Source organism: Stegastes partitus, unplaced genomic scaffold, assembly GCF_000690725.1.
Source record: "Stegastes partitus isolate 25-593 unplaced genomic scaffold, Stegastes_partitus-1.0.2 Scaffold1087, whole genome shotgun sequence".
In the NCBI taxonomy this organism is placed as follows: domain Eukaryota; kingdom Metazoa; phylum Chordata; class Actinopteri; family Pomacentridae; genus Stegastes; species Stegastes partitus.
The window spans coordinates 224,614-247,742 of NW_007578818.1; the positions used below are offsets into that span (position 1 = coordinate 224,614).

Genomic DNA, 23,129 nt, shown 5'->3' on the forward strand with positions numbered 1-23,129 from the left:
AATTAAATTAATCAATTTAATCTCTAATTATTATTATTGTAGAGCCATCCAAAAAAATATTTTTGAAATAATTTTTGTAGGGCTTTAATCCTTAATATTTTTAATTAATGTGGTAAATCCCCATCATTAACAAGGCTGTGGGGTCCTCACATCAACATTTTAACTTATTAAGTTAATATCTAAAAGCAGTTTGAGGCTGAGGGGCTGTCGCTTTAAATCTACTATAAAAATAAAAAACGGTGACTTGACACGACATGAGTGGATGCATGTGCAATAAACACACAGCACCGTACATGGTGCTGTGATGCAGCGCGTAGCCACAGAGTAAACAACCGGAGTGTTGTGATTTCCGAGCTTGCAGCGGGTCCGTGAAGGCGGCAGCAGCCAGCCCCTCCGAGCAGCGGCAGTCAGCTGCGTGTTTACTTGCTTTGTCAGCGGTGTCCCCGCAGCACTTATCTCATGTCCCTCACCTGCTGCTGATCAAACCTTGGACTTTTGTCTCCGCTGCGACTTATCGCCTCGTCAGGACTCTTATCAGCCGCCTCCTCTGCGTCTTGTCCGGCCTCTTTGCGGACCTTGATCGGGGGGCACGTCGGGTTCACAGGGCTTTTTTTTTTTTTTTTTTTTTTTTTTTTTTCTAGCTTAACAGAAAGATGACGTTAAAATCCAATAAAAACGAACCTGCTGTCATACTGGAGCCGGTGAGCAGCGTCCGGACAGCCCTCTCCGATCTCTACCTGGAGCAGCTCCTTCAAAACAAACCAAAGTCTGACAAGGTAGGACGGAGGCTTCATTCTAACCGGACCGTCAGGGGGCTTTGCAGACCCCCCCCAAGATCTGGGCTTTTGCTTCCGGGAAGCAGATGGTAGGACAGAGGCTGTGACCGCTGCTTGTTCCTTTTGACTAGATCTCTAAAAATAGAGGCGCGTTGTGTGTTCATGCTTGAGTTTGCAGCAGCTGAACGTGTGTTAAAACAAAGCCGTGTGGATGTTTGCTGCCTCTGCGCGGCTCCGGCAGCCTCCTGCAGACGTTGCATTGGCACTTTCACTTCTGCATTCTCGCCCCACACAAAAAAAAACTGCACATGAAAGTGTTTTTGGACAAGTTGACGAGTGCATCACGTGCGGTGAGAGTGTCTGATCATAAGACAATGATCCTGTAAGCCTTGTAAATGTCATTGTCCTGACCCCCACATGAGTCATGTGAACATGTCTAACTGTGGCAGGAAAGTCATCTTAAAGGGCCAGTGGTGTGCACTGTGCACTAATGTGGACTAATAGTTGGTGTTTGGAGCAGAGCGGTTTTAGTTTGGCCTCAGGAGTTCATGTCAGCAGGTTGTTTACCCCATCACACTGCACCGGGCTTCTCTTTAAACCTCTTTTACTTTTTAACCCTCAGGGCCGGATTATGTTGCGAAACTTCCAAGTGAGCAACACCTGCCTCAAAGTGGCTCAAAAACAACATTTGTGAAGGCGGGCCGGTGGTGAGACCTGTTAGGCCTATAGGACTTGGCAGCCGGTGAAAGCACAGAGGACTCTATTGTGCTGAAGCGTCTTGTCTGAATTTGAAAAGTCAGCAGCGAGCCACTGAGGAGGGAAGAGAGGAAACTCCTTTCCTGACATCAGCAGTTTGCAGTTCAATAGCCTTGAGTTAGGCTCTGGTGTTCTTCTGCTCGGCGCTGATTTGTGAAAGCAGTGTCTTTAAAGGGAGGTCACGTTGGCCTTTATCTCACGCTGCTGTGTGGAATATCTGTCACGGGCAATTTGTGGTGTCTTATGGACTCTTTATCTTGAGTTTAGGAACGGAGAGAGGAGCAGGAGAGCCTGTTGTGTCCTTTACATGTTCCAGCTCAGTGTAGTTTGCAGCCTGGCGTTAAGTTATGTTCCTCTGGAAACCTACGACAAGCACTTCAGGTTGAACAGCTATGCACTGGCCTGAATACACTGTAAAAGCAGTTTTAAACTTTTTTTTCTTTAACTGTTGTTCTACACATTTACCCCATTATATTAAAAACACAGATAACTAGTATAATCACACATTAAAGCATTAATTTACATGTTAACCTTAAAAAAAAAGCCAAAACTGTAAATAAAATGACAACATTTGACTTTATTATGGCACCAATTTTTATTCTAATTAAATTACCCCCAAAAAATTAATATTTAACAGACGTTTGCCGTCATGTGAAATAGTAAATAATTGTTTTTAGCATTTTTATTATTATTACAGGCTAAAACTGTACATAATGTCCACATCAAGGATCTGTATTTTTACAAATAGTAATATTTATTTATATTTAGCAGTTTCCCTGAGGTTTTGTACCGAAGGGATCAATAAAGTTTTATTTTAATTCTATTTTCTTTTATAGTGTGCGACCATAAAATTACATTAAATTAAATTAGCCAAAAGTGTGATTATTTTTACAGATATTTGCAATTATTCTCATTTTATTTATTTATTTTTTAAGTTTTTAATGTTATAAAATTCCACTTTTTTAACACATTTTTCCTGCCACGCCTCATTTTTATTTTTTTCTACAGCGTGTTCTAACTCATTCAAACTTCTAAAACTCGTTATTTTCACCACATTCATCACTGTCACTGCTTCGGGCTTGAAACAACACAAAAACGTCCAAATCCCAGGACTCCTACAAGTTCAGGCAGGACGGCCTTCGAGGAACAGAGGACTGAAGGCTCCAACATCAGCAGACCTTCTGGCTGTTTCTCGATCATTCGTCTAAACTCTCGCAGCTTGTTTTCTCAGAAACTGCAGCTGTTAAAGGAGTTTTGTTTTTTGGTTGTTGTCAGCCTGTTAGCTGCACTGTGAGTCCCACAGAGGTCAGATATTGATCTCCTACTGTGTTTCTTCAAGAAATCAATGGGAGACAAAGGCGACGCGCCCTAAATGCTGCACCGGGGGGAAGGATTAATAATTTATATCCATTGATTTAAAAGGCAAATCATCTCCAAGGGAAAGTCATATTCAGTCAGGTGTTGTATGCAGGAAAGCAAATACGACAACAAACGTCTCAGTCACTTTCTGTTTGATCTACTTCAGCCAAACCCACCCAGAGCAGAGACGTCCTGCTCTCAAAGACGCTCCCCTCTTCCCTTGAATGCATTCGGCCAGACGTTTGTTCGTCCTGTTGCTTCTCCACGCCCAAAGCCGGCATTCAAGTTTACAAAAGGACTTCCTGACTCCACTTACTGCTGCGTGGTCCACCAGTAATTAGACCGCGGCGATAAAACAGACGAACACTTCTAATCAGGAGTTTATCTCCTCGCGCTGAGCGTTGGGGGCTGACGGAGCTCCCCGTGAATGAGGCGCGTTTAATTAAAAGGCCTTTCACTTCTGAGCCTGATCTAATCATCGAAACGCTTCAGAGGTACGACGCACTTGTGCTGCCTAACCTTTTCTTTGGACGGCTTCGGCTGCTGAAGCAGATTATTGCAGGGATGATGGCTGACATTCAGATTTAACCTTTTTAAGCTTCCTTCCTGCTCCCTCCTGAGGGTCAACACTTTGACGAGAAGGGGAAAAAGTCTCTGCCAGTGCTCTGAGGCAAACTTGTCGATATCGTGCCAACAGTTATTCCTGCCTGTAATGAGCCTTAGTGTCTCTAAATTGGGAAAGAAAACCAGAAATATTATACAATCGCCCTTGTGGTCCAATTTCTGTGCGTTTTTAACCAACTCTGGATTCAAAAAAATAAAGTTTTTAACATTAATTTTCCTCTAAGAATAAGAGAAACCAGCGTGTGGTGACTTTCAGTGCTGCACAAATTCTTTCCTCAGAAGCTGTAATTTCATCTGTTCATCACAGGACGCCGTCCCGGTACTCCTGGTGCTGGTAAATAACTATCACATTGCACAGACAAACAACTGTCGTGACTCCTGCATCCAGCCGTCTCCTGACTCACCGATGCAAAAATAGAAATGCAGCTTCCTAAATCGGGTTCCCACAGAGGCTGCCTGTGCCAAGAAATAACGTGCACGCTCACTGTATGCACGTTTATAGACATGTCAACCACTTCTGGACGTTGTTGTACAGGTGAGGCTGCAGGCAGGAGGAGGACGATAATGATATTTATTGGTTTATTGTAGTGCTGATGCTGGAAGACAGATAGTATAGTTTCGCTGAAGCAGCGCTGATGTGTCATTTTCATGCAGAAAATTTGTGCTGATGCAGACGATTGTGCGTCTGATGTCGGTTTAGTGACCAGTTTATAAACCCTGTGATACTGCTCCATGGAAAAGTACTTTTGAGGAGTCGGTGCAGGGTATCTTATCTTGTACCTCATACATTTAAAGTGATTCCCCAGCGGAGCTCTTTCTCATATAAAAATGTGTGGGTTTCTTCTCTATTTTGTTGCTGTAGAATATGAGAAACTTCATCTAAAGGCTGCTGAGGAGGTTTTCTTGCATTAATGCTTCTGTTCTGGGGCGATCACCTGATGACACTGCTGGTGTATCCATGACCACACAGGCCAGATGACTGGACGAGGTTAATGAATCGTTATAACGCCGGGTTAATTTTCAACCTCGAACATATGTTGAAACTGCAAATGAAACGTAGCTGTTGGCACACATGAGCAGAAAGCGTCCGCCGCAGTTATTGGAAATACGACCGAGATAATGATCCCGATGTGAACAAGACGAACTGAGCAGTGAATTAAATTACTCGCATAATGAGAGGTTTAGACTCGGTTATGGTAATTTTGTGCAAAGTCGATTCTGCTTTGTGTGTTAAGTGAAATAATAAAGTTTTTTTTCTCTTTCTCTATTCCAGCAGGCGGCTATGCAAACCTATGAGAATAAAGGAGCCGAGGTTTACACCAATGGTAGTGCTCGACTCATGAACGGCACAGAGCTGACCAGGATGAAGGAAGTAGCGTTTGAAAAGAACCCCTCTGAGCCAATGGTACATCATCTGCCTCTAAATGCGCACAAGTGTTGTGTTTTTAAACCTGAACCGCTGATCGACTCTGTTCTCTTTCTGCAGGGCGTCACTCTGAAAGTGAACGACAAACAACGGTGCACAGTGGCCAGAATACTGCACGGGGGGATGATCCACAGACAAGGTAATTAATCGCACATTGATCTGAATGTTAGTGTGCAGAACATTTCATCCCAACCACAGCCGACCTGTCTCATATGTACAAGGAAGTGTACTAGAGGACTCCTATCAGGGACTGTAGGATAAGAGGTGTTGCCCAATGCAGATACCGTGTTGCTGTAGCTTTTTAGCAGCTCCAGGATGGAGTTTAGCTGCAGAGTAATGCTTCCACAGTAATGGTGGTAACAGAGAGGTACTGTCAGGTGTGATACTAACTAGGAATGAAATCCCAGAGTGACGCATCCAAATGACAAATCTGATGAATATTTCATGACCACAGCTCCTCAAGAGTAGGAATGAAGGGTGAGGTCTAGGGCTGAGCAATTTAGGAATTCTGACAGATTGATCTGTGATCTTGTTTTGTAACGTCAAGCTTTGGTTTAGTAGACATTGAGTAACAGATTTAAAACATGTAATGGGGCATTATCACATTAGATGCCATCAACAGCACGTGTCACACAAGTAGGATGCCGTAAATTTGTAAAAGGTATTGGCACAACCATGAGTCAGACGCGATGTACAATGTAAATGTTAAACTAAAGGCTGTGACGGGCACCTGGATAGCTCAGCAGGTAGGGCGGGCGACCCATGTACAGGGGCTATAATCCCAGACACAGCGGCTGCGGTTTGATTCCAGCTAGCAGCTTATTTGCTGCATGTCATTTCCCCACTCTCCTCCCCACATTTCTCTGTCTTCACTGTCAACTATCATTAAAAGGCGGAAAAGCCCAAAAAATATCTTTAAAAAAAGACTACAGCCTGAGATAAATGCAATGTTATAAATTGCAATCTCCGTTTTAAACTGAGGGCTGCTTGGTGGTTAGCACCGTCACCTCACGGCTAGAATATTGCGTCCCGGTTAGGACGTCCTGGATCTTTCTACGTGGAGTCTCCATGTTCTCCCCGTGCAGCGTGGGTTCTCTCCGGGTTCTCCAGCTTCCTCCCACAGTCCAGAAACATGCTGAGGTTAATTGGTGATTCTAAATTGTCTGTAGGTGTGAATGTGAGTGTGCTTGGTTGTCTGTCTCTAAGTGTAGCCCTGTGATAGACTGGTTACCTGTCCAGGTGAACCTGCCTTCACCCTGAGTCAGCTGGGATAGACTCCAGCCCCCCATGACCCTAGTGAGGATTAAGCGGTGTATAGATAATGGATGGATGTTCAGCCCTACTAGGGATGCTCATATTATAGTTTTTCGAGCCCTGTGAGCAGGTTCTGTATTACCATTCCCAACCAAACTAACTAACATTCCTCATTAAAACAGGAATCAATCTAATCATACTGACATCGAATCATGTATATTCTATTAATTAATATATTAAACTTTGAAAGCGAGCAGTTAATTAGTAGTGGTTCACACAAAAACACCTCAAATGTCTAAATTGAGCTGCACAAGATGATATGAAACAGTATAATCTGTGTTACCTATCCAATATGTAATATATAATCCACATTAGAACTGTAATTATATTAGAAACTGATCTAGAACACACATATCTGGATTCACTCCATCTCCTTTTCTGTTCAGGGTCTTTACACGAAGGCGATGAAATAGCAGAAATCAACGGCAAAAGTGTGACGAACCAAACTGTGGATCAGCTACAGAAGATTCTGGTGAGTTGATGCCTCATACGCTGCTTTTTTTATTTTCATTTCACTAACGTGACTAACTACATGTAAAAACTGTGTTGCGTTCGCTCGCAGAAAGAAACCAACGGAGTCGTCACAATGAAGATCATCCCCAACGTGCAGAGCCGGTCCCGAGCCTGTGAGGTAACAACGCGACCCGTAGAACCTGCACAGCTTTGGTCTTGTGGTGCTCGTCACTTTGGTTCTGACTAAGCTTTGTGTTACATTTTGAAATTTGCATGAGAAAACCAACTTTCTATTCTGATTCAGAGTACAAAGATGAGTTTGATTACTTCTCTTCCTTTTTTTTTTTCTTCTTCCTTAACTTGTTTGAAATGGTTTTTGTTTAGGTGATTCTTCTCTTAGTCAGTGAACAACTCAGGTGACTATGAAATTAGTTCAAAATTAAAGAACAGCACTCACATTAGCTTCTGCTAGTTGGACTTGAAACGCTCTGGTAGTGTTTCATTCTGCCATCTACTGGCCACAACCTGTTTCTCCGGCAGCTGTATAAAAATGGCTGCTCGTAGTAGAATAACAACAACCGTAGAGTCGTCTGTGGCGGTGCATTAATATAGAAGAGCTTAACGTTAACGACCACATTAAACAATCTATTTTTATTCTGCGATTCTCTGCTGTGGTCAGTGATGGCAATCTACTTTACAGCTTCTAGTCCATTAACGTGTAGGCTTAGTTAATCCGCTTTGCATACAATGAACATCGTTTCTGGTGACCCGGACCGCTCCAGTGGTCTCACTTCTCTGTTTCGTCTGTGGACGCTGGAGCGTCTTGAGGGGAAACCACAGATGTTCATGAACTCTACTAACAGTAGTAATAACTCATCCTGAGGAGAATTTACATGGGCTCCTGCTGTGATCTTTGACAGCTTCGTCACACACATGAGGAGGAACAATTCTAACCTGTTGCACATATAAATAGTATTCTAGCACAAGAAAGACATCAGCTAGTAGTCGACACAAGTTTTAAATTTGAACTGAGCTGTCCAAGATCATATCATGAAGTCGTATCTTCTGCTTAAGGGTGAATTTCATGATTAACATCAGCAGACTTCAAATCCATGTGTTCAACCACGAGTGTTTATTCTCTTTATGCTTATGTACTGCAGGGTGTAAATGTTCAGCAAATAGTTGGTAGCTTGTGTCCCCATCACAGCTTTGTGTCGTGCAGGCGCCAGCTGGCAAACGGCTTCGTTGAAATGTTTAAGACAAAACAAAATATGGCATGTTTTAGTTCAAGGTTGGAGAGTGAAGTATTTCAAATGTCTCAGATGAATGACGCAGCTGGCGTAGCTGGAAGGGATTTATCAGAACAGATTGAAAATGTCTTCAAAGATTTCCGAGAAACTGCAGGAATTATTGTTTATTTATTAAAGTCAGGGTTAGCGGAAAGTTTGTGCTCAGCAGCAACAAATATGTGGATGTTAGGAGCTGTATTCAGGCTGATCTATAGTAGGTGACGGGAGATTGTTGAACACGGTGATAAGCTCTACAGACTGTAACGTCTATTTACAAATACCAGTTATTGTCCTTCCCGAGGGAGTTCATCCAACGTGCTCTTGATCCGCAGATGTACATGAGGGCCCAGTTTGACTACGACCCGGCCAAGGACGACCTCATCCCGTGCAAAGAAGCCGGTCTGAAGTTCCAAAACGGCGACATCATTCAGATCATCAACAAGCAGGATCCCAACTGGTGGCAGGGCAGAGTGGAGAGCAACGCCGCCGACTTCGCTGGACTGATACCTTCACCGGAGCTCCAAGAATGGTGACCGGCTCGTTCGTGTGGAGCATTTACGATACGATACACTAAATATGACAGTCAGCTACATTCAAGTACCGTTATTTAAAGGTTTAACACAACATATTACAAGACTTAATACTGTACAACAACCCATCAGACAAACAACTGCATGACTTAGAACAACAGCCTAAAGACAATGTCGAGCACCGTCATCCATCCCAGCGAGGTTACTTTCAGGGCTGTGGTCCCCATGGCTCCAACTCTGACCTTATTGTTTAACAGATTAATAGAAGAAGGCGCGACGACTAATCCTGCAGAACGTAATTAAAGACTTAAGAACTGCACCGAATGTTCTCAACTTAACCCGAACGTCTTGTTTTCCCTGCAGGAGGGTGGCCAGTAAAAGCAAGGCCAGGGAGGGCAGCCAGTCCTGCAGCCCGTTCGGGAAGAAGAAGAAGTGCAAAGACAAGTACCTGGCTAAGCACAGCTCCAGTGAGTAGAACACTGATTCCTGCACTTTCGCATCACTCGAGTAGGATTTTATCTAAAACAAAATCCTTCCTTTTGCAGTTTTTGACCAGCTGGATGTGATTTCGTACGAGGAAGTTGTTCAGCTCCCTGCTTTTAAAAGGAAAACACTGGTGCTTATCGGTGAGCTCAAAACAGAACTCTAATGCTCTATGCTTGACTTTTACACTCATGTGTAACCAAACCTGATGACAGCATCGGTTGTTTAACTTCACTGGTTATCTGCAATCAAGTTAATGTTTAATCACTGTGTCCTTTAAATGTCCTATTTTTAAAACATCTGCTGCTTTTAGGTGCACCTGGTGTGGGAAGGAGCCACATCAAAAATTCCCTGTTGACAAAATACCCAGAGAAGTTTTCCTACCCTGCACCACGTAAGTAGACCAACAGTCTGTTCTTCCCGTGCAGTTTGACAAGCTACCCACGGGCTAATTGTGAAACTCTTAATCTGCACAGACACCACCAGACCCCAGCGTAAGGACGAGGAGAACGGTCAGGAATATTACTTCATCTCCAACGAAGCCATGACCAAGAGCATCTCCGGGAACGAGCTGCTGGAGTACGGCAGCTTCCAGGGATTTATGTTTGGCACCAAAATCGAAACCATCCAGAAGATCCACGAGCAGGGAAAGATCTCTCTGCTGGACGTAGAACCACAGGTTAGCGGTCACACATGACATTAGAGCAACAGGTGTGGTTGAAATAAATCTGTTGTTCTAGTTCAGCATTACCCAGAGTCACACAGAGTCAATGAGTGTTTTAATGCCTCTTTTAGCGATTTGAAAGTGTTAGAATGGTGTTGTTGACCTGCATGAACTAAGGAACAGCTTCACTCCAAGGTTGGAAGATGTTCTTCCAGTGTTCACCTTATACCCATGACGACGTTACCAGTTATAGCTACTCTTCTAATGGTTAAAAGCAGTTTTTTAGTTAATCAGAAGTGCATTGTGGAAATAATATTTGGATTATTTGAAGTACTTTCCCACTTTGAGGAAGTAAAAGGTTGTATTTCAGTAATTTCCCAGGCCTGGGATAAATAAAGTATTATTCTATTCTATATTTTCCTACAATGAGTTACGATTATTTCCAGTATAACCTGGATAGCAAATATATTTGCTCTATGTTTGTCTCGATGGAATTAAGAAAACAAATCACCCAGAATTTGACTAATAAAGGCATTTGTTTAAAATCAGTGATGCACTCCTGATAGGTGAAAGTGGGTTAACAAAACACACACACACACACACACACTAATATATATCATTTTTGACAGCAAAATGTTATTGGTGTGCACAAAACGAGGCAGCAGTTTGAGGACAAATCCAAAATAAATGAGTCACATCCTCAGTATAAAAACATTTTCATGTAAAAACTCGTTTGTCTTGCTGGGAGGATGCTGTTAAACATGATCCTTCTACAGGATGTTTCCCACTATTTAATCGATCTCACGCTTCTTGCAGACCTTGAAACTCTTGCGGACTGCTGATTTTGCACCTCTGGTGGTGTTCATCGCCCCGACCAACACGGCTCCCCAGGTGCTACATCTTCATCTGCTGCTTTAAGTGCTTTTAAAACACCAAACTCCTTCGTCTGCACACTGCTAACCTCCCGTGTCCTCTCTCCTAGACGGAAAACCTGCAGATGATCCAGAAGGAGTCTGACGCCATTTTGACCACATATAGACACTTCTTTGATGTGGTTCTCGTCAACAACGACGTGGATGAAAGTGTTAAAGGTGTGGAGGAGGCCATAGAGCGCGCCACCTCCACCCCACAGTGGGTGCCTGTATCATGGGTGTACTGAGAGATGTCTGACACCAGTATGATACCGTTTGTTTTTTTTCTCTTGGAAAGCAGTGCAATATCACTCTTTACACGAAACCTCTGAGTTAGCCATGTCCCAGATATGTGTGTGTGGGTTTTATTTTTCAGTCACTGTTAATTGTCACAGAGATTTTCTGCACAAATGCATCCAAAAAAACCAACAAGCAATATGTTGAAAGCTTTATTTCAGACAGTCCAGAACCTCACCAGGGATGTTTCATCACGTGGTTGTTTAGACATTTGTGCTTGAGGCTTTTTGAAGGGTTAAGTTTTGGTGCCGCTCACGTTTGCGATTGTTGGAATGTTTAGAAAATGCAAAACAGGACCACAACTGTGAATGAAATCCACTTTTTTTTTGAAAAACGTTGATTCTGAATTCTGTTTTCTCCGCTCTCGTTAGATTGTCCCATGAAATAGAGATTCTGTTGTGTTCATGCAGTGTGTGCGTAACATCGATGACGTCCTCTACACGAACCCTTTTAATGTTGACAACCTCGCGTGTCTCCTTTTATCAAAATTGTATACCTCATGGGGTACTGTAAAGGCACTTTCAAACAAAGAAATAAATTTCCCAGCTCTGTTACAACGGCCTCTGTTTTTAAAGTATGTGTTCTCAGCATTGTTAATGAGAAGCCAGATACAAGACGACAGACCTAAATCTGTATGAAGGAGACGGAATCGGGAGTGACAAGCGGCTAATGTTTGGACTGGCTCCGATCTGAACTGGGGACTCGCTGCTCCGCCCTGAAGGAGTTCTTATGGCAGTTTTTTGTCAGCAGGAAATCTCTTAAATTTGAAGAAATTAGTTCAACAAGATGTGCATCAGACAGGAGGACACATGGCAGAGTCTCTGATGAGCAAATCCAAGAGGATGTAGTGAAATAATTAGTCTTTTATGCTTTAAGTAATGTCTTCTGCAGAATATTCCACCTTTCAAATCTCTCCCACAACATTTTAGACTCGGACTCGGCGGCAGAAGCATTGTGGGGGCAGAGGGCTCATGTCTGCCTGAATTTTTCAGAAGGCATCATGGCGGCTCAAGGCTGTGATCAATTATAGATCAAGACGTTCCTGCCCGGGCAGGTAATGTACCTGTATCTCCCACATTGCAATTCCTCCCTCATCCACATAGTTACGGGTTGTACATGACGATGATCACAGCTGACATCCAGTTCTAAAGGCATCATCCATGTAAAACATATATGAGAGTGTTGGACAAGGTTAGTAGTTTACTGCTAACTTAACATTAAAGCTCAATAATAAAACAAACACTAGAAGCAAAGACGTCTCAGAATAACTCAACATTTTAGGGTTCACAAATCCCAAATGTGGTTAGCATTTATGATTATGCCAATATTTTCTGAAGCAGTTTACACATTTATTAAAAGAGAATTAATTAAATTATGACAGAAATACAGAAATAAAGACAAAGCTCATTTAGCACAAGCATATATTTTCTAAATAACTTTTGAAAATTAAACAGAAATTGTGCAATAAGTGTGTCAATGCAATTTAAAGACGTGATTTCTGTTTTCAGCACCACAAACGCTACTCAGGATTCTGCAGATATCACACATAAACAAGTCAAACAATCAGCTCTGTCTGCTCGTAAGATCATAAAATGTGTGTGACGTAACATCATAACTGAGGTCATCAGGTTTAAGGGGACATAAAGCAGCATGTTTGTACTTTCAGGGCACTTGGGCAGTGAAACAAAGCTGTCCTCTGGTGCCACCATGTGGTCGAGTCTGGACAACCACGGCTACTCTGAGAATGTGTTGCAAAAGCTAAGAAGGCGGTTAGTCAGCTCTGCACCCATCCAGCAACATGTGCAGGAAATTATTGAAATTGTCATGAAGCCATATATCTAGTGGAGAAAATGGAGGATTAAATAAAGTGAATGTAAGAAAATGAAGATGCTGTTATGAGTCAAAGAGACGCCACGTTTCTGAAAAATGGAAAACATTTTTTATTTTTAATTTTAATTGCAGCTCTGCCTCTTTGAAGGCTGAGGCTTTATCCCAGTTACTTGTTTAATAATAACTAAATAGATTAAGGGTAGAGTTTGATTCACATTTTATGAACCTTAAATACAAGCCGAGAAAAAACATTTAGAATAATTAATGTTTTTCTTTTACCAACATGGCAAAGCCTCTTTTAATAACCCAACATTCAGCCGCTGAGTTTCACTGCTGATTTTAATGTTTGTTAAAATCACTGTTGGGTTTTTTTTAGATATAAAAAAGACCTGACGAGAGAGAAACCCTGAGGATAATAATGAACTAAGTTTATCCAGAAAACTTTTCTTTTTTCTTTTGTTCCAGTCTGTAATGTTTTCATCTTGATTTAATAACATAAAGCAAAATGAATGCAAAAATAACACTGTCATATATCACTGATAAGCAGTAGATGTATTTGTTATTTAATCAATTTCTAACCACATGTTGATAAAGGATGTTAATGCAGCAAATGTAGGACCATTTGAATTCTACAGTTCAAGCAGCTGCTCTATAAAACATCTGACATGTTTTCAGTCTGTGCAGTTTTACTCACTACAAGCTGAACCAACTGATGCCCCGTGCGGGTCAAGTCAGGTTTAGTGGGTTAGACATGTAACTGGATTTAGCCTGGCAAAGGATTCGTTCAGCGTTAATCAGCCGCCAGACAACATGGATTTACAAACCAACCGTGATTATAATGTAATATTTTCCATGAGGCTCATCAAACATCTCAGATCTGCTGCACCTTCATATTTATTCCTGTTAAAGATGTTTTTTTTTTAAAAAACCAGCCACAGATAAAACTGCTCCAGATAACTGATTAGGTCCCGTAGCAGGTGGCAGCTGCTTCCATAATTTTTGACTTAATGGTGCAGTTACAACCGATTCTGCCTCATTATCGTGTTTTACTTTCACTTCTTTGCTGGCAGCGTCTCTGAAGACAATAAATTCAGGGCAGCGAGCTGGAGCTCCACAGGGTGAAATGGAAACTGACAGTAATTCAGCTGAGAGCTTTTAAGAAACAAACACTACATGATGTTTAAATAGATTTCTTTATTGGCTTGTTTTTATTGGCTGGCTGGTTCCAACTTCCTCAAAAACTGTAAGTCTTAGTGATGCCATGTTGTCTAGTTCTGATTGGACAGACTAGCTGCCTTTAGTTTTGAAGAAACAAACACTAATCCGTATGTGTATGCATTTATTTATTTATTGGCTTATTTTATTGTAGCCTGGCCAGATTGACTTTCTCACAGACGATGCTATGTTGACGAGTTCTGGAAAAATAATTATACACTCAATTTGAAAAGAAATCACCTTTTTAAAAGAAAAAATTCAAAGCCAATAATTGTGATTTAAATACTTTTATTAGAAGGAGGGTCTTGCTATTTATTCTTTTGATTTCTTATGAGTTGTAGTTTTTGTTTTGCTTTGCCCTCAAGAAAGGAAATTCCCCAGGTTGTCACCATTCTCAAAAATCATTACATCATTACCCTTTTTCTTTTTTTTTTCAGCTACATTTTTGACTGTGTCCCCTGCCTTCACCCTGAGTCAGCTGGAATAGACTCCAGCCCCCCACGACCCTAGTGAGGATTAAGTGGTGTATAGATGATGGATGGATGTACAGTGCTAGAAGGTTTGTGCTTCCAGGTCTTTTGCCATGTCTTTTAGTTCTGATTGGACAAACCATCCCCAGCATCAAGGTGATCAAGGTCAGGTTAATTAAACACTACTCAATAGTTAACCCTATTCAGGACTTTTGGGGTCTTTTGGTTTGAGGTGACAGGTATTGTTTAAGATTTTTTATTGTTTTTTTTAATATAAAAAGAGGAACATTTGTCATGCATTTGGAACCAAAAATGTGTTCAACACAGTATAAAAGTCTATAATGAATACCAACAAATATTTTGCGCTTCATTTTTCTTGGTGCTGCTGGTTAGCACTGTTGCCTCGCAGCTAGAAGGTCGCCAGTTCGCATCCCAGTGAGGACACCCGGGATCTTTCTGCGTGGAGTCTCCATGTTCTCCCTGTGCAGCGTGGGTTCTCTCTGGGTTCTCCAGCTTCATCCAAAAACACGTTGAGGTTAATTGGTGATTGTAAATTGTCCGTAGGTGTGAATGTGAGTGTGCTTGGTTGTCTGTCTCTAAGTGTAGCCCTGTGATAGACTGGTTACCTGTCCAGGTGAACCTGCCTTCACCCTGAGTCAGCTGGGATAGACTCCGCCCCCCATGACCCTAGTGAGGATTAAAGTGTAGAGATGATGGATGGATGGATGGATGTTGTTTCTTGAGGTCCAATGAACCCTGAAAAACCTTCTTCATATGGCAACATGAAAGTCCTGAGTAGGGTTAAGGTCCACAGTGAAAACCAAATTAAAATAATCAAAAACACACTTTGTTAATCTGCATTTTTAGGAGATAAAGACAAAAAAGCAAAAACTACAACTGAAATTTTTTATATTTAACCAATAACAATGCTGTGTTAGAATCATGTTTATTAAGTCTTTTTTTTTTTTTTTTTTTTTTAAAGAATAAAAATGAAAAAACAGAGATATGTTTCACTTAAATTGGGGAACTCTGGGACACTCAGGAAGCAGGAACACTCCTCAGGTCTCCAGGGGTCAAGCTTGACAAACACAGAGAGGCTGTCCTCACATTAATTACACCCACACACTTCATAACACCTTATGCAATGCAGATAAATAGCAGGCTGGGGTAATACATAGCGAAGCCTTGTTGCTCAGACAAAAGCCTGTGAAACATCTTCCAGGTATCTCCTCCACATCCATACATCCACCGTGGATGATGGCAGCTCCCACTCAGCCACACCCCCTTTCCAGGAACGCCATTTTGTTGACATACAGACTTGCAATCAAAATAAGCTCCTTTTGAAGCGCTTTAAAGCCACGCGGGGCCGCGACATGTCATGTATGTGCAGAAAACACGCGTGGACACCCCCCACGGTAACACCCAAATAAAACAACCCAGCGCTGTCCCCGAACTTTCGAGCCGCCGCGGTTCCAGCCTCCCAGTTCACCCATTTCAACATGAAAGTGGCTGGATTGACGTCAGCAGCCATCTTTGAGCAGCTAATCCGGGCTGTTTATTACACCTTCATCCGCGCTCGGGCTCCAGTAGCAGCCTGCAGGTGCCCGCAGACAGACACAGGAGGGAAGGAAGGAAGGAAGGAAAGAAGGAAGGGTGAAATAAAGGAATAAAGGAGAAAAAAGAGAGGTTCGGCGGTGAAGGGGACACGACAGAAAGCAGCAGCGCTCCTCCTCGGCTATATAGGCAGAGAGACGCCACAATAAGCAAGCAAAGGCTGCCAGAGGGTAGAGAGGAGCGCACAGGCAATCCACGTCCATCTGCCAGCCACTTAGGACCGCACCGCGTTCACAGTCCGGATTTCGGCACAGCTGTCCCGCTAATACTACCAGGAAAATGTAAGTAGTTTTAAGGCTCTTTTTATTTTTTTTTATAAACAAACAAAAAAATAATAATCCTATTTATTAATAAACTCCATCCTCACGACTGACGCTGGCAGCCTGTAGGGCCACAGAGCTCCATTAAAACCCTGTTTTCTTAATCATCGCTTTAAATGCTGTATTTAAATCCACAGCTGTGGTAATGTGACCCAAACGTGAAGGCTAACGCGTCGGCCTAACCTTGGAGCAGACGGAGGGTTTATCCCCTTGTTAAACATTATTAGCCGTGTTTTTTTATTTTATTATTTTATTATTTACACGGTGAACCAGCTCCATGTTTTTCTCTCTCTCGTATATATATTTTTCCTCCTGTCGACTGTTGGCTCTCACTCCAACCAGCACGCACGCATTTTATTTCCAGTTCGGACTGGTTTGATTTGAAAAAAAGGGACACCGTGTGTGTGATTTCCCACAGGCTAATTAAAAAAAAAAAAAAGAAAGAAAAGGAAAAACATCGTGTCCTTATGATTTATTTCTCCTCCTCCTCTCTGGATATCTTTTAATGTAACCGCAGGTGACGATGAGGCTAATTCTAGGAGCAGCAAGGACATGACGGCCCCGGTGGCCGCCGGGCCGGCGTCCTGCTCCGAGCCTGTTGAACGACGATATTCGACGACACAGCGCTCAAATGGCGCTTCAGACGACGGTATGATTAGCTGCCGTGAACGAGGCTTAAGGCCTGGTTTGTATTTGCAACCTCCAGCGGGGGGTGGGGATAGCCGAGCCTCCTACTGTAATGTCGTCGATTGTCGTGCGAGGGCGGACAGCTGCATGTCTCACCACGATAGAGGCTCTTTTTTTTAATTTATTTTTTTAATAAATAACCCCCCCTTTAAATTGTTTATTCCCCTTGTCCACACAGACACATAAAGGCCAAGGGGGGAGGCAGCCCTCCTCTGCCAACATGTCACTCAACAGGAGGCATCACGCCTGTTCAGGTTTCCTCTGGAGGCCCCCAAGTTCGATTTAAGGCCACATTTGGTTCTGAGTTGTGCATCCAAGGAGCCTCCCCGCCCTCAGTGTGGCAGGCTGTAGGTGTATTTACAGGCCTGAGCCGGGGGTGTTTTGCAGGACATGTAGACCTGGCGTGTGAGGAGGAGGGGGGGACACACACGGTCATACATGAAAGTCATGCGTGTTGGATCCAGCAGAGCTTCAAGACTCGGGGACAGTTTCAGGTCTGGGCTGCTGTGGCGCTGTCCGGTGCTGAAATGTCGCTCTCCAAGTGCTGGAATCAGACAGCCATGCTTTTCCATGACAGTGGCCACCCAAACAGAAATCCATTAGAGCGAGCCGCTCATTTGATTTTCCATTTGTGTTTATTTGTTTCTCTTCTTGGTAGTCGGCTGAAGTCGATACCAAAATTGTATAATCGTATGCTATCTATCTATCTTTAAACTCCTCCTCATTTCTTTGGGGACCCCCTGGAAAACCTTAAATAGACCCGTCAACGTTGCCCTCTTTGGAAACCACAGGGCAATACTATTTTTACGAGACGAGTCTTGAAAGAAGGTTGAATATATTTAGCTTTCATAACAAGTTAGCAGTGGACTGTGGAGACGTGAAGCCTCACAGCATGTTAGCTTAGCTGCTTCTGTCACAGAGAGGTTTCCTTTTGGGTGTCTTTTTCCCATCGTGGTGTGGAAACCGGTATGGACAAATCCATCAGCAGGTAGAGCTAGTCACGTGTTAGCGCCTATGATAGTGATTACAACAGTCACATTAAGAAAAGGAGCAACTATCAGGCAAACATCCAAAGATTTGGTTCAGTTTATCAATTAAAATGAGAGGTTCTGTACAGCAGCCGATCCACCCGGTTGCTTCGAACGCAGCCAGCGGTTTTCACAGGAGGATGAAGCTGGCGAGAAACGCCGCGCTCACAACTCTTCCGGCGGTGATGACAGCGTGAACACCTTCGTGGTGATAAAAGACACTGAAAGCAATTACACAGAGAGTTAGGCGTTGGTGTGGCAGCTCTGGAGGAGCTTGTCTACGTCTTTGAAGACACATAATAGTTATGTAACATTATATGTACCATCAGTGTTAGCCTTGAGGGTTTTGTTCTGCCCTTCTCTGTCAGGCCTGATTGGCACCTGATAGGGACCACCGGCGCCATCAAGCTATTCCAAAGGATTTGTTGCTGTTAGAGGATTAGTAGTGTGCGAGCGTGCAAAGGTGACCTTTATACAGAGTTTTGTCTCACACTAGTGGAGCAGCGTGGCTACAACTAAAGCATGTCTGTCACATGATGATACAGCCGTAGCTTTATCACAGAGGGCTGCTTTGTGATTGTTGATGCAATTTAAAATAGCAATAAAGCATTGTATGATTACTCCACTACTACTCACTGCTTTAAGCCTTTTAATGATTTGTTTTTGTTGCATGCTGCTACAGGAAGGTGCAGATGGTCACATATTATTATTATTATTACTGCCTGATATGATCACATCTTACCGTGTGTGAAACCGTGTTCATTTTTGTGTTATTTATGTTCTTGCTTTGTGCGCCTCGGTGGTGATGTGCAGCCTTAAAGAGCTCGCATTGTGCCCCCGTTTCTTTAGTGCGTTACATAGCCGCTCTTTTGTGCACTTGAAAGGTCTGCAAACGCACAAAGCCCAAAATCCACGCCAAAGGGAGCTCCTTCCTCTCACAGGAAACACTTCTCCCCACCTGCACGAGGATCTTGGTTTCAAAGTGCTTCATCCGTTTCTCGCGTACATCGCCACATTTGTGCGACGCCTGCCGAGCACGGCCGGTCGGGCACGCCCTCAGACAAAGAATGAGCAGCTGTCATGATTATTTCCTCGCTGAAGCTGTGTTTTGCTGAAGCTACATCCATGTAGATGTGGAGTAACCGTACCTGCCTCGCTTTTATCGGGCGAGCTGACCAATCGGAGCGGGCTTCATTATCAGGAGGGGGGTTTAAAGAGGCAGCGTGAGAAAAATGATGTGTTTTAAAGCATGTTCTAGTGGACCACAAGAATACAACCTGTAGACCTGTAGTTGCGCATAACATGAGCTCTTTAAATGTTCTTTATCTTCAGGTTAGATGATTTAGTTTAGTAGCACAAAAACAAAACGCTTGTATCAGCAGTAGTGAAGAAAAGGCTAGTTGGAAATAGAGATAATAGACGTTTGGTACCAACAAGGACAAATTCTAGTCGTTGCCTAAGTGAAAATGAAACTGAAATATTGTTTAAGAAGTTCTTTATGTAAGCCTACAGTCTAGTGCACCTTAGAACAAACTATATTCTGGATTTTTGTTATTTTTTTCAAAAAGTACAGGCTGTTAGAGACTCCGAGGAACATTACTGATTGTTTAACGAGGTTGTGGCGAAGCTGTTAATTGCTTTCACTGTGACCTTAACTATCTTTCATATATGAATTACACGACCAGCAGTAGATGTTGACAGAACAGAAGTAGCTAACCCAATTCATGAAACGATTGTACATATATTTATTTTATATCTCTTGTGTATTTGCTTCCCTCGCGGCAGAGAGCAGAGGTTACTAGTCCATGTTAACGTGAAGGCAGGCAGCTCTCTTTTTTCAGCGCTTAAACTCGTCGTCTCTCGATGCAGCCATTGTCTGTGCACAGAGCACCCAAAAGAATAGGTCTATGTAGGCCACGAGACAACACAGCATGACAAATCAAGTTGACTTTTGGGAGCCCTGGTTAGTTCCTCTTGTGATAAAGGTTAACTCTATCATCACATAGTCCATATTTTACATGTATTATAACAGGAGTAGGTCCTGTGTAGCCGATGAATCATCCAAATTAGACCACATCCTTAAATATTAATACAGATATGTGCACTTTTCCATCCCTTGGACACACCTGCTGTGGCAGTAGTGTCTCAGTCACACAGTTGAAAAGAAGATCCTATATTTCCCAGATCGTATGTCCTTCTGCTTAACCTTTAACATGTCATATGCTAACATTTATGTAACGTTGTGCAGTGTAGGACCAGTACAGGTTGCTCTGTTGTTCACTGATGTTGTCACTTTTATTTATTGGACTCAGGCAGAATTAGACACACCAGTGATTTTGCACATTAAAATTAATCTAATTTCCTTCATCAGCAAACCTAAAATGGGCCCTAATGGCAAATTATTCTGATTTTTTTCTCTCTTTTTTTTCAAGTAAAACCTGCATTTTTGTGAACGGGGAACATCGGTCATTCCTGTGTGTGTTGTTATGTAATTTATATTGCTTCAGATCTTCTGATGTACAGTAACATCAGTGGGATTTCATTGGATGTGCTTTATATAGATTTGTTTTGAATTTATTCTCCAGGTCTGCCCCAGCCGGAGCTCCTGCACCAGAGGGAGGGAATCAGCCCCCCAACCTCACCAGCAACCGCCGTCTGCAGCAGACACAGGCACAAGTGGATGAGGTGAGTATCCTGCAAACACATGTAGATGCTTGGCCCCATTATGCTAACGAACTATCCTCTGCTTTCTCACACGCTATAGAAAGTTAACATACAAATATAAATCATTAACAATTAGAAATGGGTTAATCGTTTATGTAACTGTGGTTAGATGTGACAATGAACGAGCAGCTTTTAAGCTAGCAGTCCTGCTCCGTCCTGTCAAACCCTGTCACCCAGTTATCCCGTCTCCATAACTGATTACACGACACTGTCTCTCCCCAGGTGGTGGATATCATGCGTGTAAACGTGGATAAGGTTCTGGAGCGTGATCAGAAGCTGTCAGAACTGGACGACAGGGCCGATGCCCTGCAGGCTGGAGCCTCTCAGTTTGAGACCAGTGCTGCAAAACTGAAGAATAAATACTGGTGGAAAAATGCCAAGGTGAGGACACGATGCAGACACGCTTACCACAACAGCACACGTGTGTTTAATGTAAAAGAAAGAACACAGGAGCCACCAGGAATGTGTGGTCACCGTTGATTTGTGGCTTTGCGTTTGTGTGTCCTTGGTTGTTTTGAGGGAAGATATTTTGCATGTGTCACCTGCATCATCAGGGAGTTACACAACGGTGTGTTGCCTTAGGAAGCACCACATAGCAGCTTCACACTATGCTAAAGCTGAGATTATTCATAATGTGTGACAGAAATCTTGTCCTGACTATAAAAAACTACATGTATGTTGTTTTTCGCTGTTAAAAAATAATTTACTGAGTGTGTTTTTTTTAACAAACGACTGCTTCTCTAACGATTTTTTCTGGAAATCTGCTCCCCACAGATGATGATTATCCTGGGTGTGATATGCGTGATTGTCCTCATCGTCATTATTGGTAAGAACCCTCTTTGTGCACATAGATCCGACGCCGTTACCTCATTTGCAAAACCGTCCTTGTCAGTTCAGTAGCTGTTTAACTCTTGCTGACTCTCACGTCCTTCTCGATCTTCTTTCTGTTTGCAGTGTACTTCAGCACCTAAGAAGAGTTGCTCCTACCCCAGTCTGACCCCAACTTCCTTGCTACAGAAAAAAAACAAACAAAACCCTCAAATTGAAGACAAAATTAACCACAGATTAATTTATTATATATAAATATATATATATAAAAAGCTCCCCGATTAGCCTCGATATAACACCCCTAAACCCTTCAGGGCCCCATGGCTCCCCCACTTCCACCACCTTGCCTCTGGACCCCTGTCAATATTTGTCCTGTGAGTGTGTGGCCCTGTCTCCTTTCTGGGTACTCTTGGCTTTTCTAACCTGCCATACCGAGAACCAAACACTTGTGACGATGCAACAACAGAAAAGGAAACACCGATTGGCGATAATTGTTACATAACTGATATATATATAGTTCTTTGTAGAGTTTTATTCTGATATATATATACTGTTTTGTAGGTGTGCGTGCGTGTGCGTGCGTGTGCATTTTGTACTTTTTATTTTTTGTATTAATTTTACGTATGCTTCAGCGTTAACTACTGCCTATTAATCGGAAGTGTGTATCTTGCATGTGCTCATCATCCGTCCGTCCCCGGCTGATTCTCTCTTTTTGGTGTGTTTTTTTTTTTTTTGCACAGTGGAGTTCGTCTCCATCTAACTCCTGGAATTGATTTTCATGTGCGTTATCCACTGAGAAAGTCCAAAAATAATAAGAAGCCACAGAGCTAAAACTTGTGCGTTATCAAGTTACAGAAATTGGAGTTATTCCACCAACAGGTTACTCCTGGTTCAACTTTCTCTAACTTGATACCATCCAACAAAAACAAAAAAAAAACAAGTCTTAGCTTCTTTGATGGCTTTTTGAGAGAGTTATTGCTCACTGATCCTGATCAAAACACACAAATAATGCATGAATTGTGAAAGAAATAATCCTCATGTCCAGCCCCTTTTCCATTCGATCCCCTCACATTACAAATCATTTCTCTCTTTAATAACTTCCATCTGTATCGTCTTTAACTCTCCCTTCCTTCCCGATCCTCCTCTGTCTCTCGGCATGCTTGGACGCCTCAATTTCTTCTGATAATTTCTAAAACTGCCATAGTATAGTTGGACCAATGTCTGTAGATGTTCTTTTTTTTATTTAAATATTACGTAGTGTCTTATTTCGAAAACATTCCTTCATTGCAGTCTAGTGCAAACGCTCTTACTGTAGCACATGTAAGTGTAAGTATCTTTAGAAAAAAAAAAACAAACATGCGATGTGTCGAAAAACGTTGGTCATGCAAACCATAGGAGAAACTAGTTCTAGTTAGTATTATTAGCTGTAAGGGTACGTTTTTGGATGGACAGGATTAGACTCTCAATCTGTCCAAACGGTTTTCTTTGTTAGTGATGTTATCCGAACATTGCTCTACACGATATACTGTGG

General features: G+C 42.5%; 2 protein-coding genes across 3 annotated transcripts; both read left to right on the plus strand.

Annotated features, from left to right (window-relative positions):
• The first annotated feature begins 327 nt into the window (after positions 1-327).
• Positions 328-11,436, plus strand: mpp1 (MAGUK p55 scaffold protein 1). Of its 2 annotated transcripts, none has more exons than XM_008295934.1 (12): positions 328-776; positions 4,792-4,920; positions 5,002-5,080; positions 6,642-6,727; positions 6,818-6,886; positions 8,330-8,526; positions 8,891-8,994; positions 9,073-9,153; positions 9,324-9,404; positions 9,487-9,689; positions 10,491-10,565; positions 10,657-11,436. In XM_008295934.1, exons 1-12 carry the CDS (start codon positions 654-656, stop codon positions 10,831-10,833), a joined length of 1,404 nt encoding a protein of 467 aa, XP_008294156.1. In that variant the 5' UTR covers positions 328-653; the 3' UTR covers positions 10,834-11,436. The 2 variants fall into 2 exon arrangements, with proteins under 2 accessions (XP_008294156.1, XP_008294155.1); XM_008295933.1 differs by having other exon boundaries at positions 330-776; positions 4,789-4,920.
• A 4,665-nt stretch (positions 11,437-16,101) lies between these two features.
• On the plus strand, positions 16,102-22,635 carry vamp2 (vesicle-associated membrane protein 2). The gene is made up of 5 exons (XM_008295935.1): positions 16,102-16,292; positions 20,632-20,731; positions 20,993-21,151; positions 21,545-21,596; positions 21,725-22,635. Coding segments are annotated over exons 1-5 (330 nt in total). The 5' UTR covers positions 16,102-16,290; the 3' UTR covers positions 21,742-22,635.
• Positions 22,636-23,129: the final 494 nt, after the last annotated feature.

Bases quoted from the DNA above. Each gene is read 5' to 3' on its own strand.
- mpp1 (XM_008295933.1), top strand. From the start codon at position 654: ATGACGTTAAAATCCAATAAAAACGAACCTGCTGTCATACTGGAGCCG. The intron at 777-4,788 runs GTAGGACGGAGG...TCTCTATTCCAG, and splicing joins ACAAACCAAAGTCTGACAAG to CAGGCGGCTATGCAAACCTA. The intron at 8,527-8,890 runs GTGACCGGCTCG...TTTTCCCTGCAG, and splicing joins TCACCGGAGCTCCAAGAATG to GAGGGTGGCCAGTAAAAGCA.
- vamp2 (XM_008295935.1), top strand. The intron at 20,732-20,992 runs GTGAGTATCCTG...GTCTCTCCCCAG, and splicing joins CACAGGCACAAGTGGATGAG to GTGGTGGATATCATGCGTGT. The intron at 21,152-21,544 runs GTGAGGACACGA...TGCTCCCCACAG, and splicing joins ACTGGTGGAAAAATGCCAAG to ATGATGATTATCCTGGGTGT.